General features: G+C 36.1%; 2 protein-coding genes across 5 annotated transcripts; both read left to right on the top strand.

The window, feature by feature from the left end:
* The first annotated feature begins 2,723 nt into the window (after positions 1 to 2,723).
* LOC122075688 (S-adenosylmethionine carrier 1, chloroplastic/mitochondrial) lies at positions 2,724 to 14,300 on the top strand. 4 transcript variants are annotated; one of them, XM_042640819.1, is made up of 14 exons: positions 2,724 to 2,963; positions 3,218 to 3,305; positions 4,259 to 4,366; positions 5,682 to 5,768; positions 7,179 to 7,251; positions 8,711 to 8,801; positions 9,738 to 9,791; positions 9,869 to 9,964; positions 11,129 to 11,218; positions 11,634 to 11,685; positions 12,270 to 12,331; positions 12,439 to 12,519; positions 13,757 to 13,917; positions 14,177 to 14,300. In XM_042640819.1, the coding sequence occupies exons 2-13, from the start codon at positions 3,251 to 3,253 to the stop codon at positions 13,883 to 13,885; spliced, it is 978 nt and encodes a 325-aa protein (XP_042496753.1). In that variant the 5' UTR covers positions 2,724 to 2,963; positions 3,218 to 3,250; the 3' UTR covers positions 13,886 to 13,917; positions 14,177 to 14,300. The 4 variants fall into 4 exon arrangements, with proteins under 4 accessions (XP_042496753.1, XP_042496754.1, XP_042496752.1 ...); XM_042640820.1 differs by lacking the exon at positions 14,177 to 14,300 and having other exon boundaries at positions 3,230 to 3,305; positions 13,757 to 14,106; XM_042640818.1 differs by lacking the exon at positions 14,177 to 14,300 and having other exon boundaries at positions 2,725 to 2,963; positions 13,757 to 14,106.
* Positions 14,301 to 18,104: 3,804 nt separating this feature from the next.
* LOC122075731 (zinc finger A20 and AN1 domain-containing stress-associated protein 4-like) lies at positions 18,105 to 19,810 on the top strand. Its single transcript, XM_042640873.1, has 2 exons — positions 18,105 to 18,441; positions 19,002 to 19,810. Exon 2 carries the CDS (start codon positions 19,017 to 19,019, stop codon positions 19,491 to 19,493), a length of 477 nt encoding a protein of 158 aa, XP_042496807.1. The 5' UTR covers positions 18,105 to 18,441; positions 19,002 to 19,016; the 3' UTR covers positions 19,494 to 19,810.
* The last annotated feature ends 71 nt before the right edge of the window (positions 19,811 to 19,881 follow it).

Here is a 19,881-nt window from a genome sequence, read left to right as displayed (position 1 = left end):
AGTTGGTTTAGCTTGATGAGAAGGAGTTAAAGAATTACGAAAATCTAAAGAGAGTCGGGGTAGGGATAGTGAAAGGGATGGAAAGGTGCAGGCAGGCAGGGACCAGGGGGTGGACTATGAGGCCAAGACATATCAAGGTATGGTTTTTCTTAGCTTCTAAGGATTTTTGATTGATTGATTGGGAAAACTAAAAGACAGAAACTTTCGAAACTACTCTCAGAGAAATGGTTAATGGGATTTGTCGCTTCTCGGTGTCTCTACAATACTAGTTTCTAGTTCCAAAATCATTACTTTGATCGTCCTGTGTTTGACCTTTGACTTGCGCCATTACCGCCACTCTCAAAGAAATGGTATGCCTTTCAGTTTTTTTGCGAATCAAATTTGGATTATCGATTATCCACTTAGATTCTTGTTATTCCCAAAAGTCGTACTATGGTAGGGTCCAACTTGACTTTCTTCCCAATCCCCAAACCCCTTTGGGCTTAAAGTCGTTGGCCTCTTCTTCAACACCACCTTCTGTAGACAGAATCTATGAGAGTAACTTATCAAGGATTAAAATATCGATATCGATCATCATATCGATCGATTAAAATTAAAATACGTATCAAAGAGTATCGTATCGTATTAGAGATACGTTAAGATACGCTAAAGATACGCACATAAATGGATAGGAAACACTTTTTTATACACTTTTGCATAAAAAAATAGTTAAAAAAAATTATATATAACATGTATTATGCATAAACAGTAAATTGAGAGTATCGCATTAAGAATCCAAGGTTTGTAATTGTCCCATAAATGTAAAATCCTTGTTCCCAACCTTGATTTCTACTTTAGTTAGAGAGAAAAATGGTTGGTAGCAATTTTGAAACAAAAACACCTCAAAAAATTATGTTTTTCTAAAAAATTACTCATTTTGGTCATTTTATGACCGTATCGATACGTATCGGTGTGTATCGGTCGATACATACCGATACACCGATACGTATCGATACATACCGATACGTACCCGATACATATCGATACATATCGAAACGTATATTTCACTTCAATTTTGAATTTTTCATAGAGTATCGGTACGTATCGGTGAGTATCGGTGTGTATCGGTGGTGTATCGGTGCGTATCGGTGCGTATCGTAGGATATGTATCGATACATAAGGGTTTTAAATTTTTCATGTATCGTATCGATATGTATCATGCCTATGCCTACCGATACGGATACGTATCGGCCGATACGGCATGATAACAGACGAAGAAAACCAATGAAGAAGCCGATAAGATCTCTGACATGGCCTGGCCCATCAACTGTTTCAAAAATTGGAATCAAATCAATTGAATTGATAGTGATTATTTTTCTTATCGGATCACTGAGTTTTCAGGTTTAATGAGCCAATTCTTTCCACCAAAATTCAAGCCAATTCCGATAATTAGGATCCACAAAAAAGAGACTGACAATTGAGGGTTTTTGCCCTTTTTGTTTCTATGCCAAGTGAACCTTGTAGGGTCAGGGATCTTGTTACAGCTAACAGGGAGTAATAGGGAACAAAATGCTACTTCGAGGGTAGCTCCTTCTAAAGAAAGAAGAAAGGGGAGAATTAAAATTGTTCTTGTTATCCTTTAAGCCGTGTACATTCTATATTTATCCCTTTCAGGTTCACCCATTGACACATAATGGGGATTGGGGACCATTACAATCCTAACTGAATTGATACGCACATGACAATCGGTTACACGTAATCCTTGAGTCCTTGAGGTCGCTGAGTCTTCCTTGTGGATCGGCGCTGGGGCACAACTACTGGTGGGCCTTCATCTTTGTCCTCTTTTGCTGACTTGTCTACTGGACCCACCGTATCAGATCTACAGGCCGATTCTATGGTTTTCTAGATCTGGATCAGAATCAATTGGGACTGATATGGTTTCCCTATTCCAGGTTTTTAAACCTTGGTTATAATTAGGATGCAAGTTGGGCTTAAATTGGGCAGATCAGAAACGGTTGGGACCAATCCAATCCCAATCCCAATTCCAATTCCAGGTTTTTAAACCGTGGATTGAACTAGAGATAAGGGATGCAAGTCGGGATGGAAAACTGGGCTAAAGTTTGAACAAAAACCAGCTAAAGTGGTCCGGGCAGGGGCTGGCTCAATTTGTTCGAAATTTACCAATTCCCCAACCTAGGCTGGGCCGATTCCATCTCTAGTCACAGGTTGAGCCCAAGAGTATTGGATTCAGTAAAGTAGTGCTATCAACAGGTTGGCTTTGAGGTGTTGACTGGAACCCCAAATATAGATAATAGGGAATCGCGGGATTCTTAGGCCCACAACGCGAGTATGGCCATTGGTTTCATGACTCCCAAGTCCCAACTATAGATTTAGTTATCGGTAGTGATTTAGTTTTATCAGTAGTCGTATCAGATTAGTGTGTATCAATCACTTTTGTTAAAATATATATATATATATATATATATTTATGATTTTACCCCTATAACAATATTGATAATCAATTCGAATTGATCATGTGTTGATATCAATCTTGATCATATTAATGCGATGTAGCCCATAAAGTCAATCTCATACCGATACTTTGAACCATGCTCTCAAAGTCCCAAGTCCCAAATCCTAATTCCACCAAAAAAAAAAAAATGAAAAAATCCCAACTCCCAAGCCTTAAAACACTTAATTTGGTAATTCTACCCACAGGCGGATGCGTTGGTCTAAAACACTTTCAGACCCGGGTGATGTGGATCATTGATCGAAATCGTTCTAAACCTCGGTGTGACGAATCACCATTTCGGTTCGGTCCATCCGTCCATGTAGCGAAAGAGGGAAAAACACGGAAGCTGGAGTGAGCGCAGAAGACTGCAGAAGGAAGAGCACGGAGGGTCCGAGCCGTAGCTCACCCAGCCGCACACCTGCGTTATCCCTATCATATCCGAGACATTAGTAACCAATACCTCTGCTTAACGGTGCTTTCCTCTCCCTAACATGCTTCTCTGGTCAATTTTCCTTTAAATTTTTGGGTTTTTGGGTGATGAGTTCCTCATTATTATCATTAATTGTTCGCATATAGTGGAAATAATCTTCTGTGCTCCCAACATTTTCTCCTTCCATACCAAAAGATGAAATTTATTTGGTAATTTGGATTTAATAATTGGGTCTGTAGCACTGAAAATGTTTTGAAGATTTTGTTATTGCACAGATTCTGACCGTTTGAATACAGTGATTTTTGTAGGTAGAAAGTTGTTGGCCCTTTATGGGTCCTCCCACATTGGCCATGGACTCAAAAAGCTCTCCTCCAGTCTCATCTGGTAAACCTTTCTTTCCAGTGACTAATCAAAACTTTGCCCAATTGTTTTGGATTCTACGAACTGGTTACACTGAAGAATGGAACTTTTCGTTACTGATATTCGTGTAAGAAATTATGTTGGAAGTGTAATGTTGATGGTGCCTTCCCTTTTGAATCAAATAATCGACTATTACTACTACTATTCCTTTGGTGTAAGTATTATTGAGTGTGTGGTTGGAGAATTTGCAGAAGAAGGGTGAAGGTGGGATTCAATCCCAAGACCTTGCCACAGCAATCCAAGCTCCTCACCGCTGGGGAAATCGACAGTTTTACTACTACTATTATTAGTATCTCTAGTACTACTATTACTACTACTGCAAAACCTAAAAGGGTTGCAAATTAACTACAAGAGAAGCCGTATGAAGGGAGGGGGCTCCTACCAAATATGGATTACTAGTTTGATGCAAATTAACATCTGGACCACATTACAATCTCTATGATATCATGGACCAATTTTCATGATGAAAAGGTTAAACTTTTTACATCTTTTTATGTCCTTCTCAATAAGATTATGATGTAAATCATGATGTATCCCTTTGTTTGACAATAACTTCTGTGTTGAGCATGAGTTCCTGAATTTGTAACTTTATAGGTCCCTCACTATCTTATAGTACAAGGTAGCTGAGGGTTCTTCCCCCTATTGTAATTAGCCTCTTTTGAGTCTCCTAGCTTGTTGAGATGGATGTAGATCTTATTGTGTTTGTGGGATCTCTCCTTTTGCACACTTCCTTTTAAATAAGAAATCCAGAATGTTTCTCTAGGGTGCGGTATGGCCTTTGAATTCTTATTGATATAGTGGAAAATTATCGATTAGAAAAATGAAAAACTTCATACTTTTGTTATTTCAGTAATTTTTGTGCTATTACTGGAATTCAGTTTGATTGCTTGTTTTGAGTAGACGATATGGTTTTGCAGATGCTTTGAAGAATAAAAATCATAACTCCATATCGGAACGACAAAAGTGTTTTGCATCTGTCAGCACTGGAGAAGAAAAGCCGTTTGACTTCTTACGTGTTTTATTTGGTATGATCAAAGATTTTTCATGAAGATGGATCTAGATTAGAAATGCTTAATTAGTTAGAAACTTCTAGCTGGTGGTTTGACTTGTTCATTTAAGGTCATTTAAATGTTATTATTTTATAGACATTCATGGGATCCTGTGATTTAAATCACATTTGGTTTGGAAAATTAAGTTCGAAAATTATCGCATTAAGAACATTAGTCCTGCTACAAAAAAGCAATAATGTTACCAAAAGAACTTAATTTCATCCAATGACACATAAGGAGAAGTGAGGATATATCTTATTCTTTACCATAAACTCACCCTGTCCAATGAATGGAGTGGAAAAGAAGAAATACAGCACATCTCACTCAAGTAAATGTAAGAAAATTTATCTAGCACTTGGGCTGTATGTGTCCTTTGACGATTGATATCCTATGCTGTTAAGGAAATTTTAGAAATGGTCTACCTAAGTCAGTCCAGGAAATGTCAAGGTTCTTGTTTTTCTTCATCTTAAAGGAAATGTTAGAGTTAAAAGTTGAAGGCGTTTAATTGGTTTGTGCATCAAAGACAGAAGTTTGTATCAGAGGCCCTGAAATTACGTCAGGTGTTAAAGTTTGGTTGGCAAAGAAAACTAGAGCAAATAAGATCATGCAAATAAGGTATGCTACGGACGATTCAGAAACAATATGAAGAATCATGATTCTATTGACAAGGCAAAGCTAGTCCCCTTCAAGTTCTCAAGGTGATGGCAAAATATTGGCAAGAAAAAGTCTGAAAGCTAATGCCTCACATAATTTTTGAGTTGTTGAAGGTGTTTTACATCGATAATATCCCATTCATCCATGTAGAAGTTTGATAAACTATTTTCTGTTTCTAATAAGCATATGCTGGCCTAGGACTTTAGGATCCAGTTTTGTGATGAAGAAGGTTAAGCTCAAGCTAGCCTATGACTGTTTGTGAGTAACGTGAGTCATAAACCTAGATTGTTCTTTGTGGGCCTTAAAGATTCATTTGGCAATTCCATCCACCAATGAGATTTTTTATTTTAAATCATGTCAATGTGTCTGCATTTTTTTTTTTTCAAATCTCGAATAAACTGGGCTACTTGACTTGAAATCTAATTGGATATTTTCCATTCAACAAGTTACATGTGGTTTCTGTTACTTTTCTAGAACTTTATCTTAGATTTGCAAAGTCTTTTGTTCATGTTAAAAAATTTGTTACTATCTAAGAATAAGCAAGGGGAAGCCAAGCAGTTCAGCTCCCTTGTTTCTATTTAGTCTGATCTTGGATTTTATTAGGTGTACCTAATTTCTTTTATTCGAATTTTTGCAGAGGGTGTTATAGCAGGAGGTACTGCGGGTGTTGTAGTTGAGACGGCTTTGTACCCAATTGATACAATAAAAACTCGCCTACAGGCAGGTTAACTACATTGAAAAGTCATTATTAATTGTCGTACTGCTTGAAAATCGATATAGGCAATCCTTCTCATTCTAAGATTTGGCTACAGTAACAGCTGTTGCTTGGCAGCTTTCATTATGAGAGAGTAATCTACTTGATATTGTAAGGTGAAAATTGTTTTTCCCTTTCTGATCAACTAGCTGAAATTTCTTGTTCTGTCAAAAATGTTTCTTCCTCCATCCCACAATGATGGTCCCTCTTTCCTTTTTGCGTCTATCTCAAATTGTTTGTCCATCATGCAAAGTAATAGGTTCTTTAGAATTTATTACATTTGTTATCACTTTGCTTTACTATCCCACTTGAAAAGCTTTTTGTCCCAATTAATGGAAGGATATTTTGGAAGATATGGGTGCTTTTAATGCTTTATCCACTCTTTCTTAAACTTTGGGTTTTTCTGAAGTGGACTATTGTGGGACAGAGGGAGTATTAACTATTAGTGGTGGCCAGATCCTAAGGTGAGATGAATATATTATTCTCCTCCAAGATTATTGTCAACTAGTAGTAGTGTTGGATGCCAGTGTGCTTGACACCAGAACGCATAATTTTTTATCCTTCCCCTGTTCCCTGCTGGAGTTGTTTGGAGAAGAAAAAAATGGTAGTGCCTTTAGTTATGGAAGTTGTTCTCCCCTGGAAGGACTATTGACAATGCCTTTTCCGACTTACTTTTTGGTGCTTTATTTTATGTCAATTTGATGGGGGTCTCTTTCAGCGACTTCCAGGGTAATTGGGGATCTTGGATTCCGGCTTAGTGTTTTTGATTGTTTTGGTAGGCTAGGGGCATCATCTCACTTCCTCCCTTTAATGCTTCTTTGTTTCTCTATTCTTCCCTTTTAATGTATATTTTTTCTCTTTTAATTACATAATTAAATCCTGTGATAGATACTACCACAGGCATCATCCAAGGTTTTCCTTGTCATCTCATAATGTGCTATTGGATTCTCTCCTCATAGAAATAATTAGGTGACAATCTATGATTGAATCAAGAACAAAGTCTTTGTCCTATCAATTGAAGTTGGAGATTTCCAGTTAAAATATAAACATCTAGCCCCATTGGTTTTGGTGCAGTTTTTATTGATTGTGAACAAAGGTTTGTGAAGGGAAATGATATTGGTTATTCTTTATTTTTTAGTGCCTCTTTCCTGATCTCTTGTTCTTATTTTGATCATTCTGGTATCTCTTTTAGTCCCCGGATCCATTAGGAAGCATTCATATCCATTAGGTATCTCTATTGACATTGACATGAATGGAAAATATATTTTCATTCCCATTTTACTCTTCAGTATTTTAATGTTTTTCAGAGTTTCTGTGATTATTATCTCTCATAACATTATAGGTCTGACTGTTCATTTTTTGGTTTTCCATTTCAGGCAGCTCGTGGTGGAGGAGAACTTCTTTGGAAGGGCCTGTATTCTGGACTGGCTGGAAACCTTGTTGGTGTCTTACCGTAAGTACCTCATGTTCTAATGTGCAAACAGAGTGTTTGCTTTCTGCCGCAAACTCTTCATACTTAAGCTTCTTTTTTATATATATATATATATATATATATTTTTTATTTATTTTTTTATTTTTATATATATATATATATATAGATATATTTTTTTTTTATTCTTTTTCATTATTGATATATTCTTATTTTATTGGAGTATATTTCTTATATACATTGCCAGAGCCATCTCAATATTGTTTGAGAAGCAGAATGGTTGGCAATCAAGAATATCACCATACAGCATACAATGGTTGTATATCTCAGATGGATGAATTCATCCACGGGAACACCCCCCTTTTTTGACTGGAAACAAAAGAAGCAAAATTCATAAAGAAAACAGGAGAGAAAAAAAATATAAAGAGAAAGGCCAGGGAAAAAGTATCGGGCCTAAGAAGAAATGAAGGAAGTCAAGCAACTGTGACTCCCACCCCTTTCAATGTCCAAGCTAATACTCTAAACATTGACCTGAAATAACGTGCATGGCCAAACAGCTCCTATACCAACCTCCAAAGCTTTCCCTCCAACCTCCTAGAGAAGAAGAGACAAAAAGAGTGAAAGAGAAATAAAAGAAAGGAAAACAAGAAAGAAAGAAAAAGCAAACAGAATACGTCAGCAAAGTTTCTCACACTTGAGCTCCAATAAGTAATAGGATGAGAACGAGAGTGAGTGAGACGATTCTGCCATGCACTGAAGGCCAATACATGGCACTTAGAGAAGAATTGATATGGTGCAAGGTTAAAAAGACAAGGGTAGGGGGCAAAATGGCCTATTTTGATCCTCATTAAGGACTTACAGTTTACCGTAGGCATCATATATCTTGCAAGCCCGTCACAGTTCATTCTTTAGACGTTTGGAAGATTCTTGTCTTCATAATTTAGTTTACAGAAGAATTTTTCCCCTTCTAAACATATTTTTGTGTTCATCTACCAATCTTTATTTTGTAAGTTTCTCAATCAGACCCAATGCTAGAATATTTCCTCGAATTTTTCTACAAAACTGTTCTCAATTTTTATATTGTAACTATTTTTCCTGTTTTAATTATGTTTTTCATAATTTTCACTTGTGTTCATGGTCTGTCTTGCTTCCTGGGGAAGGCGTGTTTGGGTCATGGGTAGGCTGCTGGTAATTGGTCGGTCGGAATGGCATGTGGAAGCTTTGGTTCCTTCACAATTCTGACAGCCTACTTTTAATGTATTCCGTGTAATGTTCCATTTCTGAAAAAAGAAAGAAGCGAAGAACTAAGTTTAAGCTCTGTCCCTGGGTGGTTGACTCATTCATAAACTTTTAAGCATTCTTTTTCTGCCTTTTTTTTTTTTTTTTTCCACAATTTTTACTAGGTTGACTTTTCTTTCACTGCTGAAGCCAACATTGTTTGATCCTTCTCAAATGAATTTATGAATATGGCTTCTCTCTGCAGGGCTTCTGCGATATTTGTTGGTGTGTATGAACCTACAAAGCAGAAATTGTTGAGGATCTTCCCTGAGAACCTTACTGCTTTCGCTCATTTGGTAAATTCAAATTGATGAATTTTCTTTTATTCTATTTTAATTAGTGTAAGTACTTCCTGGATAAGACTCAAATATATTCTCCTAACCAAGTTTTATGCTCAATGGCTGGAACATATGGCAAAAGATCAGCATGAAACTCTTATGTAGTTTTGTACCTTACTCTTCCATTTTCTCCTTGATTAAGAAGCACTCAACCCTCATAGTGTATAAAGAGGACTTATTAGTTATGACAGATGACCCAAACACTCTTTCATCAAGTTCACCACATGATTGTATGATACTGGAAACAATCAGCATCAAATAGGGATACACTTTACAACCATAGCCTCACTTTTATGTTCCTCGTCCTCATCTAGTTTGTAGAGATAGTGTGTGTTTATGCGATCGTAACTTTGAATATGTTCAGCCTTGTTAAATGCACTGAGGTTTCAAGTTTCCTCTAGCCGGCATTGCTTTATGAGTATTTGACTTGGTTGTAGACCCAAGGGTGGTTTGAAGTGGGGAATAAGGAATTCACCTTGGTTGTGGAATATAAGGACATGTTATTTTGAAAGGAAAGATTGTGTATATCAAGCCCCTAAATGTTCATAGAAGATTTTGTTATGATTCCACTGGTTGGACTTGAAGTTTAGTGATTTAGAGCATCTTCCAGATCTCCAAGAAAACAACTCCCTGCCTGTTCATCACAATTTGATCAATGTGCTTCCTGGGTCATGGTTGTGTCTTGGTGATGTTAATCAAGTTGGCTGTATTAAATTTGTCTTGCTTTTCTTATTGATATCCTCTTATTCCTTCACATTCTGGCTTTCCATTTTATTGCAATTGCACAACCCCCCACACCCCACCCCACCCCACCCCACCCCAACCCCCCCCCCCCCCCCCCCAAAAAAAAAAATGGAACCTAATGGAACCTAAAGATTGTTGGGCTAAATGCAGACTGCAGGTGCCATTGGAGGAGCTGCTTCCTCCCTTGTTCGTGTACCAACAGAGGTACATAAGTTCACTTCTCTACTGTCCATATTTAGAACTGCTTTGCTAAGTGATTTCTTATGTTCAACACATCCCAGGTTGTCAAGCAAAGGATGCAGACTGGGCAATTTGCTTCTGCTCCTGATGCTGTCCGCCTTATAGTTGCTAAGGAGGGGTTTAAAGGTCTTTATGCGGTATGTTTGGATTTTAAGATATACAATTCATTTTGCACTGGTACTATATGTTTTCTTGCCACTGCATTTGTCATCTTGTTCTTTCATGTTTACCCTTCTGAATTATCTTTTTATTTTGGGATTACAATCCTTACATTCACAACACCTATAACTAAAATACAAGGTATAAAAAAACCTGAAAAAAAGGAAAAAAGGTTTCCAATTTGGTATCTATTACTGCCATGTGGAGGGATGATGTGGTCATTTTAACTGTTGGAGAGAAGTGAAAGTCATACAATTTAAATCTATGGCTCATCTAAACTGTATCAGGCACCATTTAAGTTTTTTTCCCCCTTCTTTCTTCTACAATCCAAGTTGATCAGACAGAAAACAATTTCCATAATATATTGACATGTAGAAGCCATAACCAGTCAATCTTCTTGCATGGATCCTTGCATTCGTCCTTGCTTGGAACCTCCATGTAGCCGACCCCATTAAGTTGGGATAAGGCTTTGGTTGTTGTTGTTGTTGGTGGTGTTGTTGTATTCTCATCAAGAAGCCAGATTGAATTGGAAATTTTCCCATGACAAAGACGATGGGTGGTTAATATTTCCACTTAGTATGTGCACCACCTGAAGTGCTCTGTGGCAGATAAATGCTGGAATGGCTTTCTGCATTGATGGTGCTAGAAACTTACCCCTGAAAGAAATCAAGGTAACAAATATACAAATATTGTGCAGACGCTGTATACTCTACTCCACTCAACTAAGCGCCATCCCCATGAGAAGGGATACTTACGCAAATCCTGTTTCACCATTCAACTAAGAGCAACCCAGTGCACGAGGCTTCCGCTACTACTGGGTCTGAGAGGGGCAAGTGTACGCAGCCTTACCCCCCTGCTTCGCAGAAGAGGCTGTTTCCAAGTTTTCACCATTCAACTAAATGGTGTGCAAATCTCCTATGATGATCGTAATTTCTGATTGATTTTTCATATCTAAGAGAGAGTGGCATGTTCCTCCTTTGGGGATAAGTAGTTTCATGTAGTTGTATGCTGTCAGATGAAACCTTTTCTTTTTTTTCCCTGATGTCTCTGCTGCATGGTTAAACTACTGCATATGATGCCATTGCCTGTTAAATGTTCTTGATTATCTTGGATATTCTTATTGACCTTTGATTTTAATGTAGGGATACGGGTCCTTCTTATTGCGTGATTTGCCATTTGATGCCATCCAATTTTGCATATATGAGCAGCTGCGGATAGGATATAAGCTAGCGGTAAGCTAAATTCTGTTTTATGCACATAAATGACAGAGTTGGTGGATTTTATTTATGATTTGGTGTATACTTTTAACTCTCTAAATTCCTGAACTAGGTTTAAAATGTCGTGGACGCTACTCTACTGAATGTAATTCTGTTGCTCATTGGAGGTTCTTTGTTATTTATAAGTAATGTAATGAGTCTAATGACTGTACGAGGGATTTCACATTATGACAAAGTCACAGAACAAAACACTTGTATTTTGTTTGCTTAGTGTGGTAGATTAGATGCTGGCCTCTGTTTTCCCTCTTTATTTATTTTTTTCTCTCGCTGTTATTTTCCAAAGAAATCCTCTCATTTGTTGCCTATAAAAGAGCAAAGTTGAACAGAAAATTTTTATTTTTATTTTTATTTTTTGTGTGTGTGTATGCAGGCTAAAAGGGATTTAAAAGATGCAGAGAACGCTATAATTGGTGCTTTTGCTGGTAATTTATTATAACAAATTTGCTTTTACTTTGCAGTAGCTCTGGATTGTTTTCCTTTCAAATTGGTAATGAAATACTAGAAAAGAGAAAAACAAAGACTACTTGAAGGCTGCCACAACATATGAGAAATAATAAAAACATCACTATTGACAGTTCTTATTTCATTCGACAGCAGTAAGAAATCGGAAAGCAGAGTTTGACTTCCATGGAACCATTTGAACTTTACTTGCCAGAATGAGCATATTCTATCATATCATAATTTTTTCTGATAAAATTCAACTCATTAAGCCATAAGTGCAACTAAATGGGGTTAGCTTTTCTGGGGCTAGCGGCTCAACCAATGGGGGGGGGGGTTGGGATGCAAGGGGCATGGTGGCCATTTCCAAAGAGGAGGGAGAGAGAGTGAGACTCAGCCTTTTCCCTAATTATTATTCTCACTTGCTGCTTGTTAAACATTATCTTTTCTTTTGTTTTTTCCCCTGACATATTATGCTTCCAAGTCTCTTAGCATGTTAATTAGTGAAAACATGAATACAAACACTAGGATCTAGTACTGTGAAAAAAATGATCTGCTTAATTTGCAGGTGCACTGACTGGAGCCATAACTACTCCTCTTGATGTGATTAAGACAAGATTAATGACTCAGGTGCAAGTCAGTTATTTTCTGTTTCTCTTCTTTTGTATTTTTATATAAATAGTTTGTATCCATTTATGTGTTAATCGTTGATCCTTTTCACTCTGACAAACTCACAGGGATCAGCAAACCAGTATTATGGTATCGCTAATTGTGTTCAGACCATCGTTAGAGAAGAAGGACCTACTGCTCTCTTGAAGGTATTACTATCCTATGCTTACTCTATAGTCTATACATGTAACCTGGATGTGGGATGTTTATTCGTTATCTCTTCCCTGATTTGGTTAAATATCTTGGGAAACACATGCAAAAGCTTCTTTTTGTAGCATGAAAGTGCTTCAAACTTTCTTATTTTGTTTGAATTGATTGGAAATTTCGGTCCTGGGGTCTATTCAAGCATAATCTTGTTCGTGTGATACATTTTGTGCCATTTATATTAGCCTCTTTTGAAGTTTTAAATGCTTCTCCTTCATGGTATTTCCTTTCTTTTGGAGTTGGGAGGTGGAGGTGGGGGTGGGATTAGAATCCTTATGCTGATTAGATAGTGGCATCTTGATCTAAAGTTCTAGTTGAACAGCAGGAAACAACCCTTTTTTGTGATAAACTACATTTTGGCTCAGGCTGGGGAATAGGATGATTAGAGTGGGAAATTCTCTTGTCAGGTTTGACTTGTTAGCCTGATTATAAAGTGGTCTCTACTCTGCGATGGATCCTGGACTTGATGGGCTATTTTAACGCCTTTTGTTCTGGCACATACCTACACGATTGCTCGATTAACATATTCCTAGTAAGTTATTATGGGAAAAAGTTGGTTTAATTTATTACTGGTGTTTAGTTTTTGTTTTAGGCAATGTGCCTTAACCCACATGATTATTAATGGGCTGGGATGAATGCCCCCTGCACATTCAATAAATTTCTGGGTTTAGGCTGGGCACATACCCCAGGTCAGCCTGGCTGAACCTGCCCAGACCTACCTGGTTGCCAGCCCTGGTGATGGAGCCTCTTAGGAGATCCCCAGTTTTAAGAGCCAAAGTGAAGGGTTGATCATAGGCATCGTGGAGTTATTATAAGTTGGAATAATGTTTTGATTTGTCACTAAGAATACCTCTTATCAGATGATGTTGGTTAAGCATTCTAGTTTAGACATAGAAATATGTTTAGTGAGCCAATCAAAGGGATTACCCAAGTCCTTTGTTCTAAGATAATGTTACAGTTATTGGGATGCCTAAAATCTAGGAATGGGCACATGATGAAACTTATAATTAGGACAACTAAAAGCCAGTAACTTTTTTTTCTTTTTTTCCTTTTTTTTTTTTGGTGGGGGGGGGGGGTGGGGGGGAGGGGAGATTGAGGTTGGGGATGTGGGGCTTTAAGATCAGTGTGCATCCTGAAGGGAGACTTTTGACTTTTAATGTGTATTCTTGTGTTCTTCGACAGGGAATTGGGCCAAGAGTGCTTTGGATAGGTATTGGTGGTTCAATTTTCTTTGGTGTTCTTGAGAGGACAAAACAGTATCTTGAACAAAGGCGTCCTGGAGTTCAAAATCCGGACACCAAGCAGGAGTGATACTAGCCAAGTCCATGCGGTTCATGTTTCTGGTGATTTTGTTATTTTCTTTCTGTTTCTTTTACTCCATTTTCCACTCGTTAAAAAAAAATGTGAAATATCTTTAAAGCTCTTGGTATTTCCAAGATTTTGGCCATACATTTTTGGGAATTATTATAAACAGAACAAAAATTTCATTAAAGCTCAAAAGAATATTTATATGCAGTAATTTTTTCAGCACACCACCCTTGAGTTTCTTTGCTGAAAACCTCCAGACCCTGAAGCCTAATAGATACCAGCTTTATTCTGCAGACTTAGGATGGATCAGAATACCGGTCCATTCATTGTAAATTGATCTGGGTATGAGAGATATGGAGCTGGATAAATACTACTGGACTTTGGTTATCATATTACATCCGAGACTTACTTTTTTCCATTTCTCTATTTTGTGTTAAATTATTCAAGTTTGATTTCTCTCCAAGTTTAGAGACCACTTGTAACATCCCCCTCAACAATAAAACACTACACGAGGGAAAAAAAATCTATGGAGTGATTACGCTTATCATTTTATTTTATAGAGAACCAAAAATTATTAACTGTACAGAAATTAATTAAAACCATTGACAAAGCTCATGGTCTGATCGGAATTGACCGGAGCCAGTCGAAACACAAGAGAATGGAATCAGAAAGAAGTAAAGATTTCCACATTTTGATAATTTTTTTGAATTTTGAATTCAAGTCTTGTAGATGTTGGAGTTAAATGATCTAGGTGCATTCATGGGTAATTCTACAGAAGGGTTTGAGGAAAAATCAAAATCAGGCTGCATCCAATCTGATTCTTTAAACTATGATTCATCTTGCGTATACCGTATAGGTTATGATGGATTCTTATGGAACCTGTCAAGGTTTATCCTCTCTACACACATACTTTATTGTCATTATTTTTGGGTGAAAGTTTGTCTCTGCACATATTTGATTCTTTTCATTAGTGATCGATATTTTGGTAGAATTGTTCTTTCATCAATGGTAACTCACCTGCAAAATTTAGGGTTTAGGTGAGTTTTATTGACCTATTTTTATTATATAATTTACTATATATACAGCTTTTTCTCGATGTTATTCAAAAAGTACTCAATTTTTCAAACAATTCTCAAAAATACTAGTATAACTATTCAAGTGGGCGAGCTTAAGTCCCAATGGTTAAATTGTACTATTGCAACATGTTGGTCATATGTTCAAAATTTGGAAACAACCTCTGATCTGAAGCAGGTGTCAAGGCTCTGTACAAATTGTTGACATGGAAAACAATGTCCAATGACTTTGGGTGCATAATGCTAACTTAATTGCCAAATAGGGCATGTTAGGAATAAGGCACTACCTCATATAAAAGAAAACTCTGTAGGCTTTGTTGGTTGCAAGGGAAATAAAAGGAATAAAAGTGCAACCAAATCAATACTAATATGGATTTTTTTTTTATATATATTATTACATCACATGAATGTGTAACAAGTAACATCTTCAAAACATTTCAAATATGTTATAAAATTTATGTCTTTTTTTGAAATCAAATCTCTTTGATTGGAAAAAATAAAATAAATAATACATCTCAGAAAATAAGAGATTAGAGATCTTACCACGTGGCTGTTTGATTCTTGTTGTGTGGCCTTTTTTCATTTGGCTATAAAAGCAATAAGATGGAGGAGGAATCCTTCAATAGGACATGTATAAAATTTTAGTGGTATATATTAATGGTATAACTCACCATGTATAGGGTATTTTCTCTTTTCTTTTTTTAATAGTTATTTTCATTGAGTAAAAAAATGAGTTTTATTAACAAAATTTTAAGCTTTTCAAATCACAGGGCAATTTTGAATTGGACTGAGAATTAACATTTATTAGATAATTATGTTGACTAGATGTTTCCAATTTTTGAGCCCCTTGAACCAATACCATGCAGAAAAAAGGAAAACAATAAAGCATGTAATTGATAGTCATCCTTGGTATAATTCTAAAATGAATTAATTTTTTTTTCTATGATTTAAAGTGCTGCAATAATAAATAGAAAGTCAAATTAGTCTAGAATTCAACACATGACTAAGTAATGGCATCAAAAACATAATTACTAAATTTGGGTACGAATCTAACTATAGCATGACAAATTTATTACCAGCATGTCACAAAGTGTTCCCAAAATAAGCATGTCAAAAAAAGTCTAATCCTTAAAATTATCCCTATTTTACCACAAAAGAATTGTCAACATTTATATGAAAAAAGTATGCGATTCTCTTATGGTTACCATCAAGAAGCCCATGAGATGAGAAATTTGGTATTTTTCTTCATTGCATGAGTAAACATGGGATTTATTTTTTTTATTTATTATTATTAATTTTTTTTTTTTTGAAAATAAAGTTTATCTAGACCATCCATCATTTTTTCGCACATTGACAATCTTCCTAACTATTGAATGGGTTGTACACCTTATTGATTAGTCACATCAAATGTCAAACTTAAATTCAATGAAATACTCAGCCATCTATATTCACACATCTTATATTTTACCTTTTTATATTCTTTAGATTTTTCAAATTTTCTTTGGTAAATTCTATTTGAGTTGAAAACTAAACATGCAGGTGGTGGACCTTTGGATTTACCCATCCACAAAATTATGCCCCACTTGATCTGTCATGTGGCAGTTATCTAAGCCTTTACAATAAGCTTATCAATGTGGCATATCTTGGATAAATTTGCCATTACTAAAAATTAATTAAAATTTTGGAAAAAATTGCTTTTGTAGCCATTAGGATCTTATCCCATATGTCCTTTATATTTTGCCAAGTGAAAATGATGATTTAACATCATGATCATTGAATAGTCGGAGTGAATCCCTTAGATATGATACATATGAAATTTAACCAATTCATTTTCTACTGTATGGCTTATCATGTATATGAAATTTCCCTTTATTTTCTCAATAGTCATTGTTATTCAAAATAATACCTCTTTTTTCCAAAGAAGTTTCAAAACTACTAATATAATTATTCATAAAGAAATCAAATTGGTCTATCACTGATTATTAAAATACATGACAAAGTGTTGATAAGGACAACAATGTCCAATGACTTTGGATGCATAATGCTAATTTAACTACCAAATAAGGCATGGTAAGAGCAAATTTTTTATCATATATAAAAAGAAATTTTGTAAACTTCCAATAGTTACAAAGAAATAAAAGGAATAAAAATGCAATCATATCAATACTAAAGTGGAATTTTTTTCATAATTATTTACATCATATGATTGTGTAACAACTAACATCTTCAAAACATTTCAAATATATTACAAATTTTTACCTTATTATGAAATCAAATCTTTTTTATTGTAAAAAATAAAATGAATATTACTTCTCAAAAAATATATAATTTATAAAATTAATTAGAGTTTTAGGTAAATTAGATAATTATAAGGTTAGAGTCCACACTAGGGCTATGTTTGGTAGCCAAGAGAAGAAAAGAAAAAAGAATCTAGAAAAGAAAAGAAAAGAGAAGAAATGAAATGGTGAGAAAATAAAAAGAGTATGTATGTTTGGTAATCAAGAGAAGAAAAGAAGATTCAAAAAAAATTTAATTTTAGGAGAGAGATAGACACAGGAAATCATTGTGTAATCATTCATTTTTTGTTTTATTATGTTTTCATATTTTCTCATGTTTTTTTGTGTTTTTTGTAAGATATATATATATATATATTTTTTTTTTTTTTGAAAAAAAAAAACTTCACAACTCCTAAAAAGAATTTTGAATTTCAAAAGTTGAATCCTAACGAAGACGCACCAAATGCAAAGAGTTATTGTTAACCCAATAAAAACCCAATAAAACTTTTTTCTTTTCTTTTCTTGGCTACCAAACACAGCCTAGAGTTTAGGTTTTCGTATTTTCATTTTTACTGATGCCATCTGATCCAGTGTTTCACACCTTACAATTATTCAAAGATAATATGCCAGTTTGATTTATCCTACAGGTCAAATATTTTGTATTTTGTACAGATAAATTGATAACCGTCGATTGAAATGCCAACGAAGGGTGGGCCCCAAGCTTTCAATTTCTCAACGGCTTCTGTTGAGTACTGATGCGCCCATGCGGGGGACTCCGTCCTGAGTTCTGACGTATACGTTTCTGTAACGTCTTGGCTTTTTCTCTTTTTCTTTTTTTTTTTTAACCCTCACCGTTAGATCTCTTCGGCTCGTGTATTGTTCTTCGAGAGCTCGTGTCAGAGTTATCTGACCGTGGAAGAATCCAATCTCGAACGCCAGAGATTATTGAGAAAAATTAAAAAGGCTAAAAAAAGCAAGAACAAAAAGCTCTCGTCGGGTGATTTCAATCTAGATAGAGTTCGCTGTTCTCACTCAGAGATTTCTCTCGAATTTGGAATCGGCACTACCGGAGGAGAGAGGAGCTTCTCTCCTCTCTTCCGAGCAATTCGTTGTCGTCGATCACCACAATCTGTTCTATAGATCGAGAGATTCGAGACCATCAAAAAGAGGAAAGCAGAAATTGCTCAGAAAAAGGAACAGTCGAATTCAGGTAGTTAACCCCAGATCTCAATTAAAGTTTCATTTTTTTCTTTTTGGAAGATTTCTTCTTCACTTCTGTTATATATTGGGTTTTTTTTTTTTTTTCTGTTGAATTTGAGCTTGTGGTTTTGGAGCATCGATTAAGGACTCTGGTTATGGGATTAATCGGTGTTGTAGGATGGGAGGTCTGAAGATGGATCGATTAGGGTTGCGTGTTTAGTATCAGTTTTGGATGCTTGAACTGATGGTTCAAGTAATCTTTGTTTCTGTTTTTTAATCGGGTTGATTACGGTTTTGGAGTTTGAAGGATCCGCATGTTTTGATATTCTATCCCTGGGTTTTGCCCCATCGTAATTTCGTTCTGGACATTTTTTTAATTCAGGGATCGACTTGGATAATTGTTCAACCAGTTAGTATTTTCGAGTAGTTGACTTGAAAGATTTTTGGTTCTCTGTTCTGAAAGTTGGTATGGAGTGTGGAATTTTAAGGGGTTTAATTCTTAATTTCTATTGAAAAAAAAAAAAACATTGCTTTATCATGCTCTGAATATTGGTTGATTGGATTGTGTAGGGTTTCCTTGTCGATATGGAGCAAGAGAGCCAGAAAATGGAAATCGAGGAAGCCGGCTGCCAATCTCCAAGTGCTCCCGTTCTTTGCGCTAATAACTGCGGTTTTTACGGAACCGCCACCACTAACAATCTCTGCTCCAAATGCTACAAAGAGTTTGTTCTGAAGGAAGTCAAAGCATCCGCAACTGTGGTAGTTGCGGAAAATCAGGTCGATGAAGCTGTGACTGAATTAACGGTTCAGGAGGTTAAGGTTACTCCGAGCGAGATACCTTCCACTTCTGAAGATCATGGGAAGCTACCGGCCAACCGTTGCAACTTCTGCAAGAAGCGTGTGGGGCTGACAGGCTTCAAGTGCAGATGTGGGCAGACGTTTTGTTCTCTCCATCGTTACTCTGACAAGCACAATTGCCTGTTTGATTACAAAGCCGCAGGCCAGGATGCAATCGCCAGAGCGAATCCTGTTGTGAAGGCCGACAAGGTTGAGAAGATCTGACTCTGATATGCCCATTTGGGGAAATTCAAGATGTGGGAGTTATGATCTACTCTTAGTAAAGTCATGAAGAAGATTCAATTCATGAAGGACGGCATAAGTTGGTCTTCTGTTTCCAGAAATAAATAGCTATCTTGATTATTTGTCTGTTCTGTACAGTTTGGTTTCATGTATTGTGACCCAATGCCACTGAAGGGTCATAATTTTTTTTTTTTTTAGGATTCCTCTAAGAAACGCTCAAGTTCTCAATCCTTTGTATATTTCTGCTATGAACTTTCAATTTATTATATTTCAAATGTTACTGCAGTTCGTTCTTCTTCCATGGAATGTCTGTGTTTCTCCAGTATTGTTTTAGTCAGATTGTTCTATTTCTTGTTGATGGATAGTGCAC

This window comes from Macadamia integrifolia, chromosome 4 (assembly GCF_013358625.1).
Source record: "Macadamia integrifolia cultivar HAES 741 chromosome 4, SCU_Mint_v3, whole genome shotgun sequence".
In the NCBI taxonomy this organism is placed as follows: domain Eukaryota; kingdom Viridiplantae; phylum Streptophyta; class Magnoliopsida; order Proteales; family Proteaceae; genus Macadamia; species Macadamia integrifolia.
The sequence above is the reverse complement of the archived record's forward strand: the minus strand, read 5'-3'. Positions and strand labels throughout refer to the sequence as shown.

Excerpts from the sequence above, each read along its gene's own strand:
- LOC122075731 (XM_042640873.1), top strand. The coding sequence starts at position 19,017 with ATGGAGCAAGAGAGCCAGAAAATGGAAATCGAGGAAGCCGGCTGCCAA.
- LOC122075688 (XM_042640819.1), top strand. The coding sequence starts at position 3,251 with ATGGGTCCTCCCACATTGGCCATGGACTCAAAAAGCTCTCCTCCAGTC. Across the intron at positions 8,802-9,737 it reads TTACTGCTTTCGCTCATTTG|ACTGCAGGTGCCATTGGAGG; the intron begins GTAAATTCAAAT and ends GGCTAAATGCAG. Across the intron at positions 12,520-13,756 it reads GACCTACTGCTCTCTTGAAG|GGAATTGGGCCAAGAGTGCT; the intron begins GTATTACTATCC and ends GTTCTTCGACAG.